We start from the raw sequence: 16424 nt of genomic DNA on the forward strand, positions 1-16424 counted from the left end.
GTGTGAAAGAGAGAGAGAGGAGGCGAGGGCTCCCCTGGGGCCTGGCAGTATGGCGGTGCAGTACTGCACAGTACTCCTGTGAAAACGCCTCCAATGGGACCAGGACAGCTGTGGCCAACCTATACTGATTCTTGTGCCATAACAAGCCTGGTTACACACTTTCATGCACAAACACACACATCACTTCAATCTAGGCAAATGTGTCTGGCTCTGTGGCCTCATTTTGTCCCGCCAACAAGAATTCTTTTAAAATGCAAATATTTAAGTTTACTTTTTTTTTGCATTCTCCAAAACAGGCGATGCTTCCCTATTTGTGCGTCAGATACTATCCCTTTTATTCTCCTATGTTGCTCATGACGCGCATTCTCCTGCGACACGGTGACCCAATAAATATGACAGCAAGCTGAGGTTGTCACCTCTGCGCGAAAAGAGACATGTCTTAAAAACGAACAAAAGAAATGAATTAACAAGAAAAAAAACTACACTTGTTCATTGTGTCAAGCTTTGTACGCAAGCAGCTGAAGGAAACCTTACACGACAAACGCAAATAGCTCCTGAAAATCCACTTAAGACTTACAAGATTTGTATGGAAAAGGTCACTTTGCTGTGCTTTTCTTGATATAAAAACATTGTTTATGGAAGTACTTAATAAAAAGTAGCAAAGACAATTTTTTTTCTTTAAATCTGATTTATTTAACAGTCACCAGATGATGAGATACATTCTCTTAAAAAAAAGAAATAGACAACAAAACTGATATTCCTTTTGAGATTTTTAAAAACTATTGTACATTTTTATATATAGATTTTGTACAAAAGAAAAGTAAGTTAAACAGGCAAAAGAAGAATGACATCTTAGAAAGCGAAGAAAGAAAATAGGAAGGAACTGGAGTGGACTCAAACGACTATCACATTTAGGGAGGACAAATACCAGTTTCTTTTATAAATAAATATGAGAAAATTAGACATCATATATAGCTCTCTTTCCAGGGGATTGCTAAATGTCTGTAGCATAGAATTTAAGACAGTGGCTTTGTGTAGCTTTTAAAGTCCCAACATATTCCACGCTGAAATTAACAGGACTCAGCGCGGCTAAAGCCCCTGAAATAAAATTATTTACCTCAATGATGGGTCTGATAGTCTGTGCCATGCTTGACCTTTGGCTGCAAGAATAACCCCCACTCCACCCTTAACCGCCTTCATACGAATACGTTTTTTTTTTTTTGTGCAGTATAGATCCGAGAGTCTCCTTGAGGGAACTAGAGACTGGGGGGGGGGGTCCTCTTTTTTTTTTTTCTTTTATTCTTTTTTATTTTATCTCAAGGCCAGTGAAAATCAAGCAGCAGACTCCCCCACTCACAAACACAGAAACAACTGGGCAGAGCACAAATAAAAGACGTGCTCACTATTGGAGCTCAGGAAGGTCATACTGCACTATACCAGCATCGTTTCACCAATGAATGCAATCCTTACATTATGGATATTTCAGTTATGTCCTCATCGGTCCTTGTAACTTCAACAACACAACATCAACTACAAGACAACAGAATAAATACACTAAATGTGGATGCAGATGGCTTTGTGGTGAAACAACCTCTGGATGATGTGGACTCGTGCTGCTCAAACCTGCTGTTAGATGTCCCCTTTGCTGCTGTTGAAGTGCTTAAAGCTCAGGTTATAGCAAACAGAACACAGATAATGGAGATGATTTACAATATTACTTCCTGTTTTAGACACACATATTCAAGAAGCATGGAAACCTAAAAAAATGATCTTACTAACACAACAGACTTTTGTACTATCATTGTCTCCAGCTTTCTTTTGTTTTCCGTTTCTGAGGAGGCTTCGAACAGTGAGATTGGCTCTTCGCAGTGCAGGACAGCAGGCAGATTGACTTGGCATTAATCACCATTTTGTCTGACTGCTTTTTGGCGCAATGTGTTTGGAGAGGCAAGCAGTGGCCTGGACAAGCAGGGGTGATAGAAGAGAGGACAGCGTGTTGGATTCTCAATGATGACACATTGCTGCCGCATCACTTTGCAGATTAAAAGCAAGATGCTGAATTTCAATCAGGTCACATTGATGGCTTGGTGTGAAGAATGGTCGCTTTGTCTCCACTTATGGACAGGGGGAGAGAGCGACAAACCACCATGCAAAGCCCAGGTGAGACAAAGTGATACAACATTTTAATTCACCAAATTGCATGCCAGCCACTAATGATGGCATCCATTTAATGACTGATTATATTCTCCGACCAATATCAATGGGGTGTAAATAAAAAATTGCACCTATAAGAAAAGTCAAAGCACCAAGGACTTTGTGCAGAAAGCTGTAAATCATTGAGCAACTAAAAATAAATAATTTTAAACTATAAATATGTAAATAGATACTTTTTTGTCAGTTGGTAAACTGCTAAACTGGACTCTAGTTAATTAAAATGTATAAAATTGAGTTAATTGTAGATTATAGGTTGTACAAATTTGGAAAAACTGTATGAAATTAAATTTATGAAGCTTATGGATTTTTTTTTCTGGTTCTGTCAAATTTTGTAGCCACCTTACAAAACATGCCAAGCTCTGCCTGAGCTGCTCTGTGAAGGCATTGCACCGTGAGATGTGACCCACTTACAATAAAGTGCATTCAAAGTTCAGTTCTCATGGCAGATGAGAAGCAACGTTGGGCAAGCACAGCTGAGAGATTGTCATCACAGTACGACTGATATGAAAAAAACCTAATCTGACATGAACCATATCTCTCTATGAATGGGAGATTTAAATAAAATACAAATGCAAAGACAACAAAAGGACAAGGGACTGTTAGTCCTGTATTCTGTGTCAAGTCAGGAATGTTACACATGAACACAGTGCTTGATGGGTGGGGTAGTCAGTTAAAAAGATGTCTGATGTGTCACCTTTGACTTTAGCCAGGCACCCAGCTCTGGTTGCTATGGGCTTGTTGTGAACCAGATAGACTGCCCATTCCCATCCCCATGCCCACAGTCACACCCATTCCCATGCCCATGCCAATGCCAACTCCCTGGGCGAGGGAGCAGTCAAAATTAAAGTCCATCTCTTCTCCAGAGTCCATAATGTCATGGAGGAGTACAGACTCTACATCACAATCCAAGCTACCTTGGAACATGTCAATGTCCAGATCAGCTGGTAGTCTCTCGTGGTAAGGTTGATGATAGCTGTGGTAGTTTGTACCAACACTACCGTTTCCCATCCCCTGAGCATGGTGGTATAGTCCGTTAGTCATGCCCTGGTGTTGTGAGTCTGGGTAATGATTGTGACGAGGGTGTGGGGTTGTGGCCACATGGCAGGAGTCCTGGGGCATGCCAAGCATACCTGCAGGGTTCGGTGGAAGAGTAGTCGAAGCAGGGAGGTGGGCGTGCGATGGGGGACTGTACAGGTAGGGGGATTTGTGATTATAAGTCTGTAACTGATTGCTGTTTCCGCGTGGGGTCAGGGGTGCCACTTGGGGTGGGGTGTGGTTATGGCTCCGGCTGAGACTGTGACTATTGTGAGCGAGGCTGTGAGGTGAGTTGTGGCTGGTTACATTGTTGCAGTTATGATTAGGAGTATGGCTGTGAGTTCTGTTATGGCTGTGAGCTCCAGTGTGGCTGTGGTCATTATGATGGACAGGGTTGTGGCTATTATGGTTGGATCCTGTTCCATTTGTTGCTTGACCCATCATCGGATGCCCTTTCCTCTCCTGTCCCATCATCATGTCCTTGGAACAGTATTGTTGCCCAGCTGAACCACCTGTTAATAGACTTTGCAACGCATTTGTGCTGGAGTATGCTAGCATAGTTCCAGAGAAACTGGCTGGCTTGTTCTCCTGAATGGTCTGCATGGGTGAATGATGATGAAGCATACTCATGCCTGTCACACCATATCCTGCACCATAAGAGGCCTGCCCCTTCAATCCAGAGTTGTAGTGGTACACAGAGGTTTGGTGCTTATGCCTCCCAACAGCTGAATGCTGCTGGTGTTGCTGCTGTGAACGATGATGATGATATCCATCTTCCATCATTGGCTCATCCAAACTGATGGCACCTGTGAGATTAGCCAGCTGAGGCAGCTGCTCAAGAGGAGGACAATGATTCCCTGCTGCCATGGATGGAGACCGGGCACTGGTTGGTGAGGGGTAGAGATGAGGGGAGGTAGAACAGGACAGGCCTCCCTCTTCTGGTTCTTCTGGTTCTCCTTCAGCAAGAATAGGTGACAAACGCCCACTTAGAGTGGAAGCTGATGAGCTGGCCCTGGAATGTAGGTCTGTCCAAGCATCAAACTCTCCATCTGTTCCAGATGTGCCTCCAGCTCCTGAAAGGCTTTTCAGTGATGGGCTGCCATGGTCTGGGGAACTTTGGAGCCCCACAACAGAATTTCCTGCACCAACCCCAGGGCGACCTACTCTTTTGCCTCTGATGCGACCTTTGCTTTTTAGGTATTTAGTGCTGTTATCCATAGAGACTGCTCGTCTCCTTGGGGCCTTGCCCATCTTCCCTCCATCCGGGTTCAGCATCCACCATGAACTTTTTCCTGTTCCTTCATTCTGTACCCGGATAAAACGGGTGTGAAGGGAGAGGTTGTGCCGAATGGAGTTCTGCAGAAAGATAAAAGAGAGAAATGTGAGATACATCACAATAAATGGATAACAACACAGAAATATGTGTTTCTTTTTTAAATCTGAATTTCTGAAAAATAGGCATAGTTAATGTCTAAAACTCTACCAATTATTTACTTTTAAAGAAAGCAACAGAAAACCTTTCAGAATTTTTTGGTGTCAGTTTCAAGGTTCTTGGTAGGAACTGCTGGTGCAAATCACTCTCAAAACTGAGCTCTCATTCAATTGTCATAAAACAAGATCCAGTCAACTTGATGCAACCTGAATTGACCTAAGACATCACTCTTGAGAGATTCCCTTTCTGCATGTCAGTCCTCCCACTTTCTTTTCCATCTAACCACTGCTTCTCTCTTTAGCTGGCGGATGTAAGCCGCTGAGCTTGAGTGTACTGTATGTTTGAAGTTGGTGCCAGTCTGGCTTATTTCCAGCCTTGTCTCTTTCACTATTTTAGCCTGTATGATGGGGGTGGGGGTTGGTTGTATTGCAACACTGAGCCAGGAGCAAGGAAGGCTAATGGATGTATCCCACCCTCTGACATCTACCTTCACAGCCTATCTCCATCCCCCTCCCTTGCACTGTCTTTATCACATCCTCGTCCTCTTTTGTCACTGAGAGCTACATATTTCAACTTTTCTACTTATTCTCTTTTCTTGGTTTACACAATTCTTTGAGCAGAAGTCATTTTTCACCTCTGCGCTCAATCTCTCCCCCTCCTCTTATAAAGTGTGCCACCAATTACATTCCTATTATCCTGTATGCCTGAAGGTTCAGTCAATGGCTCAGTAATTCATAAGATCAAGAATTCTTTCTGTCATTATCATTTACATCTTGAAGGGTTGCTAAATGTTGCTGTTGCATTTCTGCTCTTTGTTGTGCATGCTGTTATTTGATGCTAACGCAGGAAAATATCAACTCAAAAGCGTCTCCTATGTTGTGGTAATATGTGGATTATTTGTATTCAGACAGAACTGCATGGCAGGGAAACAAATAAATCAAATTGCAGCAGGGAAAACACATAAATGGGAGGCGAGCTGAATTCAGGTGATCTGTGAATGCCTCCTTGGGTTATCTTGCTGTGACACCTCAGGCATTGGGTAACTATGGCAACCGGGTAAACGTGCAACAGCAGAACTATATCATATTGTGGTGAGAGTCAAGAGTCAGAGAGAGAAATGGAGGGAGAGTGGGGGATGGGGGAAAGGATGCAAGAGGAGGTGGCTGTTTGATGCTGCCGCTCCAACACTAAGCACCCTTTCATCTTGGCAGTGCAGGTCCGCAGGGGATGCCCACTCCCTGCTTCTGACGACTTCTCTACATGCCGCGCCAACTCCCTGTCTCACTGTGGCGGGATCATCCACCAATCACACCACTCCAAATCATCCCGCCACAAAATCCTGTGCATGACTGAATTAAAACATATGTAAGCTTTCACGGTGTTCCACCAGTGTCGGTTGTAAATGGGACATCTTTCAGAGAGATGAACCACTTTGCACTGCCACTCTGTGTGACCTGTTGGATTCAAATCTCGATTTATCCCCATCTATGAGGGAAGAGCAGTCCCACTGAACTTGGAGGGATTTGTCATCATCCCAAACCCTCTTTATCTGATGAATCCACCTGCTAGAGAGATTTGAGAGATTTCAGATGGTAGCCAGACATGGCATCATCTCCACCATCATCATCGCTGGCTGCTTGCGTTCTGACATGCAATTTTCAGCACATGTTTTTGTCATTCTGTTTGTGTGCATTCTGTTTGTGTGTGTGTGCTTTACAACCTAAGAATAGCTCAGGTTACAGGTGGTTCCACCGTGGGTGTGGTTATGTCAGCCTCCTGTACTCTGAGTCAGGGGCAATTTGGCCTGCCCATGCCCCTAACGCCCCCGAAACAGGCAGTCAGTGCTAATCCCCCTCCATCCCCAAGTAATCCCAGACAATCCTGGGCTAATCCCAAGTTGATTCAGGGGCACTCCCAGCTGGGTGTCTCACACAGAGCTATGCCAGGTCACCACAGACACAACGAGCAGCTTCGATATGATATGATCCTACAGCAAAGCAGCATCAGGAGACTGTGTAAAGGGGGGAAAAATGCGATATGGAACTTTCAAAGCTGAAGAGCTAAAGCACTCTTAAAGTGTGTTTAATACAATAGATAATGAGGCAGTGGGTTGACATTAACCATACTTTGACATCTCAAAAAAACTACCTTTATTCTGTGCTGTGTCCTTGAGAGTTAGCTTTACCACATTTCGCCCCTTTGGCTTGAACAGAATAAAATTGAAAACTTTATTATGTATTAAATATTCATAAAATGGAAATTCTCTTTCAGCCCCCTGGCTTGCAGAGGCAGACGGATGAGGCCCACTGAAACATACAATGACAGAGGAACACACACATCATGTGCTCGGGCCCGGGAAGCTACTTCCTATTCAAATAATACCCCTTTAATACAATGGGGCTGGGAGAGAAGGCTCTAAATAATGAATGGAACCTCAGCTCAGCCTATGCAGAAAGATCCAGTTTGGTTCCATAAAGAACCAATAGAGCAAAAGGTGGAGCTGTAACTCTGTTACCAGAGCGGTCAACCATCATCAGATTTCAATCGCAGCTAAGAAATTTTGATCAAAAAGCAAAAGAGGTCAAGGGGCAGTGATGGCTTAGTTTGTGATTTGTTCATCTCTCAATCTGAAGAGTAGTGGTTTGATGCCCAGTGATACCACGTGTAGAAAGGTTTTTAAGCAAAATACGAATGACCAAAGTGACCGAAATGAAGCCTGCATCCAGACGAGATGTTGCTTTTGTAATTAAGGTGTATTTACATAAGAAGTGCTTTAAAAGTGAAATGCTGTAAAATGCTATGTAGGATGTGATTAAGGTTAGAGAGGACCTACAAAGTTGTGGAAAATGTAAGGTTACTAGCTTACAGACCAGTCAAAGCCAATTAGCGTGAACAAGGCTTTCAAGGATGTAGCAGAATCAGCTTGGGTTCAGCTCCAATTAAGTCCTTAAAATCCTGATATCTGATTTAGATATTTAGACAATAGACACCACAGCACAGGATGGGATTCTTTGTCCTCAGATTAAAAGCTTAAGCTTTTTAAAAAACAAATCTGACATGCAGACACTTTTTCCACAACATACAGGTGGAATTAACTGTGGGTAGTGGCGAGGGTGGGGGGTTATAAACTTACTAAAGGAGAATTGTATTAAATCCAAGGAAACACATAAATGCATGAATTCAATCAGCCAGATGACAAATACTTGTTGAGGAGCTGAAACGGGATTCTAGTATTCACCCTAATAGGTTATTTTAGAGCCATTCATTTAGCTCTTGTATATCTCAGAACACTAGTCAACGGCTGTACTGTTCTCCTTCCATAGATGCAAACTCTGTTTACTTCAGGAACCAAAGAGGCTTCATCAAAGCTATGAATCAATGAAGTTTAAAGACTATTTGTTTTGGGGCTTTGTACACATCAAGGTCTGACTGAGCTACACAATCCACCAACATTAAAAGAAAAAGGTGAGTAGGGCCGCTCTATAAACCATGTCCTCAGTTCTCACAACAATGTGTAACCGCCAAAGGTTTATGTGCAAAGAGACCATGCCCACTTGCCCGCCTTGGCCTAATGCCCAACACACCCCTTCATTCACCCCTCCCAAAAGAGACTGAAACATAAAGAAGGCTGTTATTAGATGGGGGCAGGGTTGGCTGTACCTCAACCGGCAACTAGCGAGATACGATGACTGACTGGTGAGTTTTAGTAATGCTGGTGGGTACAGGATGAAAAGGGTGGGAATAAGAGGTACCACAAGGGGCCCCTCCAAACTAGACAAAAGAGTGCCCTGAAATGCCCCTTACTCACTCCCTCGCCTTTTTTTTTCTTCATAGGCCCCCCCGTCAGAATCCACTTAGGGTTTTCCCGCTCACACACAGAGGGGCGAGGAAACAGGTCAAATGGTCTGTAAGACCCAACTTGTGGCAAATGTGTTCTCATTCAAACAGAACTTAGTGAGAAACCAAGGCTGGTGAATAGGGTCTGAGAACCGGGAAAAAGAAACCACTCACCCGATTCAAACTACCTCAAGGGTAAAGCAGTGTGGTGCACTCGCCCAGCTAAGAACACAGCAGCTGTTCTTGTAGTGGCACCGGGTAAAGCCGTTTGCCACACTCGACTGGTATTACCAAACCATTTCATGCAGAATGGATCCATTATGTATTGTCAAAGGGTATCCCTCCATGGTGCACATTCATTTGATAAGCCCAAATCAACGGGGAGTAACAGAAGCACTAACTGTGTTTATTGTGATGCTGTTTTTGCCTGTGAAGAAGGCAGGAGGGATCAGGGGGAGGGGAGGTTTCAACACAGGCAGTTTTGTTCAGCGCAGGAATGAGTTTTGTCAGCTAAGCCTGTCTCCAGGCTATTGGAGGAAATTAGCGCCAGCTAAATATTCACTCCCTGTGATTGATGTTACAGCTTGTGTTGTCCCTTTGAAGGGAAATAAAGAATTTAGAGTCATGTGGATTAATAGGGACAGAGTTGGAGGAATTTTATTTGTCTGAGGGGAGACTTGAAGCATGGCGGAGGGGCCTGATGGAAGCATAGATACAGCATGATGACGCTCTGATGCTATAGTGTATCAGAGGGAAAAGACAACGCAAGAGAGAGTCTGACAACGAGTACAAGGAAAATTGGAAATTGTGCCTCTATGCGTGTGAGAGCAAGAAAGAGAGAGATGTAGTTTGCCTGAGAAGCCCAGAGCCAGTTGATTAAAATCCCTTTAGGAGGCTTCTTTAAGAGAGACAGATGGGCAGAGAGGGCTGTTTTGGAATGCAATCAAATTGAAAAAAGATTAAAAAGGAGTCTCTTTTATTAGGAGGTGAGAAACAGTTACTTCTCTGCCACATGCCATCATCGCCTCCACAGCAGTGGTCACGAATGCACTGGCATGCAAGGCACAAAGCAGCCCTTATTGAGAAGGAGGCAAACCTGGAGTTCTGTGTTTCAAACTTTCACAGTTGTGTTTCTTGTATTAGAAAAAGCGTGCTCTACAGGAAGGCTCCAAGTTTAAAATACTTTTTTCAAGTAAGATTTGATGTCTGGGGGTTTTCAAATAGGCATTTTTTTCAAAACTAATTTTCACATAAATTCAGGATCAAATTTTGGCAGGTAAAATTCAAAGGTAGGGTCTTGTGGCTGCAGTTGTGCTACAGTGGACTGAGTTTGCACAGCGGAGTGATTGGAGCACTGAGAAAGGTGCTCTAAATCCAACTCTATTATTCCACAACACTGCAGGAGTGCCATTTAGAAAAAGGCTTAAAATGGAAAGCAAGTGTGTACTAGTGTGTCTGGTAGCCTCAGATCAGGAAGTGGCTGTGGAGAGGGGCGTAATGAAGTTGGTGGGGGATTCCAGCCTGACTGTGCACTAATTGCAGCCAATGGCTGGCAACTCATCAGCTGTGCCCACCCTGGCGCCAAGGGAAGGGTTGGCATCGAAGGGGATAGTGTGGGATAGAAAAGGGCTGCTGCAGCTTTTGTCAGTAAAAATAGATGCTGACAGATTAGAAGAGCATCTGAGACCCTGACAGGGGATCGGAAAATCCGTGATGCCAGGGACAGCCAAGAGTTTCCGTTGACCACAAAGGGGACACGAAATGGGCATCACGTCTTCCTCCTACGCAAAAGACGGGAGAGCCTCAGTGTTGGTGTGGGCACATGAGTTAGCACGTGCCACAGTGCAGCATGGGTGTGGTTTTTCCACCGGGACCTGCAGAGTAGGCAGACCTCACAGCCTCCCGTAGAGGATTCACACAACAGGTGTTTGGCCCGGGCCACCTGTGGGGCCGGCCGCCTGTTCCTACTTCACACTTCGTCTAGGGAGCAAACTAACATTTTCCACTGGGCTTGCCATCCTTTTGTTAAAGCCCAACACGTTTCTGGAGAGGCTTTTATGGCTCTTTTTACAAGATCTGCAAGATATGCGTGCATGCAAGTCAATCTGAATTTATGGGTACATGTGTGTCAATATTTGTTTATCAGTCCATTTAATAGCCAACAGCCAAAGTGTGGATTTGATTATAGTGAGAGCTTCCTCTGCTATATAGAAAGAAATTGTCAGCTAACAATACAATCGATGCAGAACCATTTTTTTTCCTCACACTAAGGCTCAACATAATCTCATTCATAACAATGAGAATCTCATTTCCTACATTCTAAAGGTCAGTGCACACCTCCGATCACACTTTAATAAAAAATCATTCTCAGCGTTTAATTTAATTTTAGCAGAGCAGAAAACTCATAGGCAGCCATGCACATGGCATGCAAAATTCATCAGATTGTCCCTTTGATTGCTTCAATTTCTCAGTATAGAGAAGAATGACCACAATTACGAAGGAAAAATTACACAAATAAGGACCACAGGGACAAATCTGCGGAGGGCATGGAAATAAACAGCGAGACAGAGAAAAGACAAACAGGCTTGTTCTCTGTCAAGTAAAGCACAAAGTTTGGAGAAACTTTAGGGCTGACAATATTGGGGGCAAATACTAAATATGGTCTTCATACATCCTAATCTGCACACACTTCATCGATATAAACTGCATTCACTCCCCACATTTTTGGACAAATGCACACATCCCCCATGCAGAAATGTGTTGTCCCTTTAAAACCCATACATTGCTTACATATGCAAATGCTGCACAAAGCCTGGCACACCGGGCACATTCACTACTGCAATGCCAAGCTACCAGTTGCTAAGGAGACCTGTGGGAGAGGGAGGATTCCTTATTGTTGCCATAGCAGCCGGCTCATTCCCTGCCAACTCTCCCTCAGGGAGGAAAAAAAAAAGACAAGAGGTGGGGGGTGAAGTGGGTAGAGGTAGGGGGCAGCGGTTTAATAGGGCTATGAGGTGCAGGGGGAACTTCATTAGCCATCAGTGTGCAGTGCACCAACCAGTGCTCCCCATGAATTCCTGCCCACATGCTACACTTCAGTTTGAAGGCTTGCACTCACTCAAGTAAAGACCATGGACTCCACTTATTCATACACCTATGTGGAGAAGAAGAATGCATGAGAAGCAGCATGCTTAGAATGAAAAGCGGAGTTTATCTGCACAGGGAAGAGGCGTAGAGGGCAGAGGTGGGTGAAGCATAAAGAAGGGTCTTGAACGCGATGAGAAAAGTGGCTGGGATTGAAATCACAGAGGCTCTGGTAGTTAAAGGTGATATGGAGACAGTTCTCGGTGTCTCTGTCTCCCTTTGAGCATCTTTAAGGGACAGCCTCCAACTCCGCACACAAAGAGGCATTGTGCACTCGAACACACGGCAGATGCAGTAGGAGTTTGTGTCATGTACAGCAGTGTTTCTCCACTCAGTTCGCAGAAAACTGTTTCCAAGCATCTTCTACACACCTCTGGGAAAAGCTTTGTGTAAAGCAGCCCAATTAAAAAGTAAAAAAAAAACCAGAATGTTTGAAAATGCAGATGCTAACTTAAGAGATTGAGGTGCAGTATGTCACATTCAAGGTTATGAATTTGGACCTAAAAATCCAGTTTTTCACCACTTTTTTTTGATAACGTCGACATTTTGTGTTGAATAAAAATTGTGGAGATCTTTTAAAGATATTAAAGAATAATCCTTCGGAAGCCCTTTGTTCCATTATTTCTTTAAAATCCTTTATGTGAAAGCACAGGAAAAGTCCACTATGAAATAAGATGTCCAATTTGCCACATCTATGGCCTAACATTAACGTTTTCAGCTTCTTATTATTTATATATTGATGCAGTGAATTTTACTTTGATTTAAGTAATAAAAAAAAAAAACATCTCTTACAGAAATCCCCAGACTAGTGATTTATCAAAAGCTTGACACGGCTATACAACATTTTTATTACAAACTCAGATGTGGCAAAACTTGTTTTATATTAAGAGAAACTATGTTAAAAATTCTGCTATTATGAGACTGGTTCAATCAATTTACAAGGATGTTAAATTTGGCAGGAAAATGTCTAATATAAAAATGAACCCTTGACTTATCATTCCACAAACCTATGGAATGACCCGTTAGAAATCCAATTTCATATCTCTTTGCTTAATTTTTATTTTATTTTTGCTTGGTGACATTTTTTTTTGATTAAACTATTTATGATTACATTCTTATATTAAAAAATAAATCTGTGTTGGAGTGGTAAAGATTCTCCTTTAAAATAACATTTTGTTGCATTTATATTTCAAATAGTATTTGTGTTCCAAATAAAAATTTAAAAGCAATTTTTAGAAAAAAACAAACTTTTAGATGTTTTGTTTTTGTGTCAGTGTTGGCACCAGTTCCAAACAATTAGTTTCTGATTTTAAGGCCAACTCAGAAGAAGTATAACATGTTCCAGTTTCTCAAATGGCCACTGGGGGTAGGTTTCAGAAGGGAGGAATTCTTCATAGACTATGATATTAAAAAGTCAAGTTTTAAACAAACAAACAAAAAAAAAATTCTCTGAAAAGTGAGCTGAAACTCGTCAAAATTTTGTTATAACCAGTCCAGTTTAAAGATGTCTCTTTCGGAACACAGAAAGCCATTTATTCACGGGTCATGGGGGTTGCTGGAGCCTATCACAGGTACTTCAGGGTACACTCTTGACAGTCTGCGTAAGGAAGATTTTAAAGTAACTTATTAAAAAATATGAATCGTGTTTTTTGGACTGTGGAAGCAATGAAGAAAACCTACACATCCATGGGAGGACCATACATACTCCACACCTAAAAAACCCAGCTGGGATTTGTAACAAGGCCTTCTTGATGTAAAGCGACAGTGCTAACCACACCACTCTGCAGCCCAAACACAAAAATCACAACTCAGAATTGTTGCATGGGAACAAAAAATTGTGAACTTTGTATGGATCCGAGCTCATGTGCCCCTGACCACAGTAAGAAAATGTGAGTGAAATCAGGAAAAAGTGACTCTACAGCATGGTCCAGGCGATTTCTGTTTTCAGGAGCAGCATTTCCATACAATGACCAACTAGCCCGATAACCAACGACTGCCTGAAATCCTTATGTTTTAAGTGCCAATGTGCAGTACAGTAGAGGGAGGGTATTAGACTTGGAGCAAATGAACTTTGTTTAGACATACATTGAAAAGTAGCTCTCGCTTCTCATCACAACTTCTAAACCCCCAAACTTCGGCTTTGTCTGTGTGGTGCAAGACTGTGAGGATATGTAAAAGAGGGTGCTAAGAAACAGGCATTCCTGTAAAAATGGAACGAATGGGTAAGATGGGGCCACAAGGAGACAGAATTTATCACTCCTCCTTTCTCCCTCCATTTACTGAAACAAAAAGAGCCCAATTAAGTCAGTTTGAGTTAGGGTCTTCTGTGTGTGTATGAGTGTGTGAGCAAAATGTGCACCCAGTCCACAAGCGCATTTGCAATAAAGGGAAATAGGGGGGCAACGTCCTGTAAGTTGCGAGACTGTCTGAGGGAGGCTGATGGGAAGGGTGTGTGGATGCGTGTGTGCGTGGGAAGGGGGGGTACGACTTGCTCCCGTTCCAGCCTAAGAGGGCCAAACTTGCTCTCAGCTCCTCGGCAGGAGACGCTGAAATATTAATCGCCACGCTCCTGCCACAGACTGGAGAACACAATCGCTTCAAACTCCCACCCTAATGAGTGTGTTCATGAAAGGCTAATGTGCACAGATGGGGGGCTGATGACTGGATAGATCACAACGGGGAGGGTGGTGGGGAGGAGGAGGGAGGAAGGGAAGGTGGAGGGAAGGGAAATTTTGTCAGTACCCGCTGGTGATGGTGGTGAAGGGGGGATAGGGAGGCTTGCCATGACCTTTTAAGAGGCTCCTGAAAACTTAATTAAGGCGAGCCCGGTGCTACTCTTTCCTCCTTTTTACTTCCACACACATACAGGCTTTGGAGTTGTGCTCACATACCTGCACACACAATATGCAGATTTTTTTTGTTGTTCCCTCCACAGATACACTTCATGCTAGGTAGACACTTCTACAGATGAAAAACTCAAGTCTTGAAGACTTTTTTTAACAGTTGCCTGGTCTTATTGACATACTCATCTTAAAAATGATAGAAAACATGAGTTGTCATTAAAACTGCAGAAGCAGATATGTTTTTTTCACTCCCCTCTACTGAAACACTGGATGGAGCGAGTCCACAGAGCATAGAGACACAAGTGGAGCAGATGTTTTCCTGAAAAATCAACTCCAAGAAAAGTCAGAGGTACCGTCACAGATGGACTTAAACGAATCTAGCAAAAACAAGAGCAGTGTAAAAGACTGAAGTGCCCGTCGTGAGACAGGTTAGCTTTACCCTACTGATGATGTGTTGTTGCAATAGTAATCTCTGCAATGGTAATGGAAATGCTCAATCTGACCTTGTGACGCGCTGTTGATGCAATTCTTATGGCTGCGCTTGACTTTTTTTTTTTTTTCCCTGCTGATCCTCTCGACCCTGGCACATCTCCATCTACGTCACTTTAAGGTTCTTTTTAAATAGCAACATCTGAAACTTCTCCAAACCATGAGACTCATCTCAGCATTGTCTTCATCACATAGAGGCCACCTACGGATTAAGAACGTCCTGCGTAGACGCACATGCAAACGCGCTCTTGTGAATCAACATGCGTACTCTCACTGCATCTAATTAGAGGAGTGAGATGCCATGACCTAATTCCAAACCCTCCATAGTACATCATGGCATCTGTTTGGATTAGGGCCTTATATCAGAAGCTGTGCAAGAAGTATAGAATTTGAGAAGAACTGATTGTGAATCTTACAAGGAGAGGTCACATGTAAACAAAAATGCTTAAGCATGCAAAAAGCACAATGGAGTCTTATATGGAAATTTATTAGGTGTCAAACTGAGCAAGTAAATCAAAAGATCCATATGGGGTATGTCTGCCACAGATTTAATTTGATTCTGGTAAGAAGAAATTTGTGAATTGTTGCAAGTTTTATTTTTGGAAGCTCATTTTAGTGAGCAGCATTTTTTAATTGTGACAAAACTGAGTTCTGCAAACCTTTAAATGCCTTTCAAATTATCATTTTAAATTTTGGAGAGTGACTGGTATATGCTGAGTCCTTAACGACACTTTTGACTTGACCACTTTATGGCTGCTGAAGATGTTGGTCATTGATGCAGAGGAATAAAGGGCTGTCAATCTGTTTGGATTACACTTTAAATTTTGGGGGTTTTCCTTAATGTTTTTGGTTTTATAAAAATGTTAACAGTTTTTTTTTATTTATACACATTTATAATGCAAAAACAAGTCAAAGTCCAGAGAATTAGGTTGAGGAAATAAAATGTAATGTCTATTTCAAAATAAAAGTATAGTCGTAAGAATGAAGTTTACAGATTAAAATGGAATCACTGAATTTTCCTAAATCCATCCAGCATTAGTGAAGTGGTTTATAATTTTTCTAAAAAAAATGCTCGTGTACCAGTGGGATTGCAGTTCACAAAAGCTTTTAGTGATAAACATCACAATAGAGTCATCCACATTCCTGCTGGCTGAAAATCCAGTGGACTGTCAGTTTATTTCAGCAGTTTTAGTTTCGCATTTCAACTCCATTCTCGATTATTTATTACAATATTGAAAGTATTGTAATAAATTAATATAAAATATTTCCCACCTTTTAGAATTTTTTCTTATTTTTACAGAACCAAATATTCAGTCAGAACACACTTTATCATTTTTTTAATTTTGATCTACACGTACACCCTAGGGGTTGAACGTGCGTTCCAGGACGTGCTAATTGTGGGTTCTTGAATGTGCGTTTTGCCCATGGTG

At 42.5% G+C, this 16424-nt stretch overlaps 1 protein-coding gene across 4 annotated transcripts in view; it reads right to left on the reverse strand.

The window, feature by feature from the left end:
• Window positions 1-668: 668 nt before the first annotated feature.
• Window positions 669-16424, reverse strand: part of LOC101169064 (forkhead box protein O6) — a 30756-nt gene continuing 15000 nt past the window's right edge. For all 4 annotated transcript variants that reach the window (XM_078933621.1, XM_004078283.5, XM_078933619.1 and 1 more), the window contains one exon: window positions 669-4605. In XM_078933621.1, coding sequence (XP_078789747.1) covers window positions 2917-4605 — 1689 coding nt within the window. In that variant the 3' untranslated portion in view covers window positions 669-2916. The remainder of the gene's footprint in view (window positions 4606-16424) is intronic.

The sequence above is a fragment of the Oryzias latipes genome, chromosome 16 (assembly GCF_053564925.1).
Source record: "Oryzias latipes strain Hd-rR chromosome 16, Olatipes_Hd-rR_3.1".
In the NCBI taxonomy this organism is placed as follows: Eukaryota; Metazoa; Chordata; class Actinopteri; order Beloniformes; family Adrianichthyidae; genus Oryzias; species Oryzias latipes.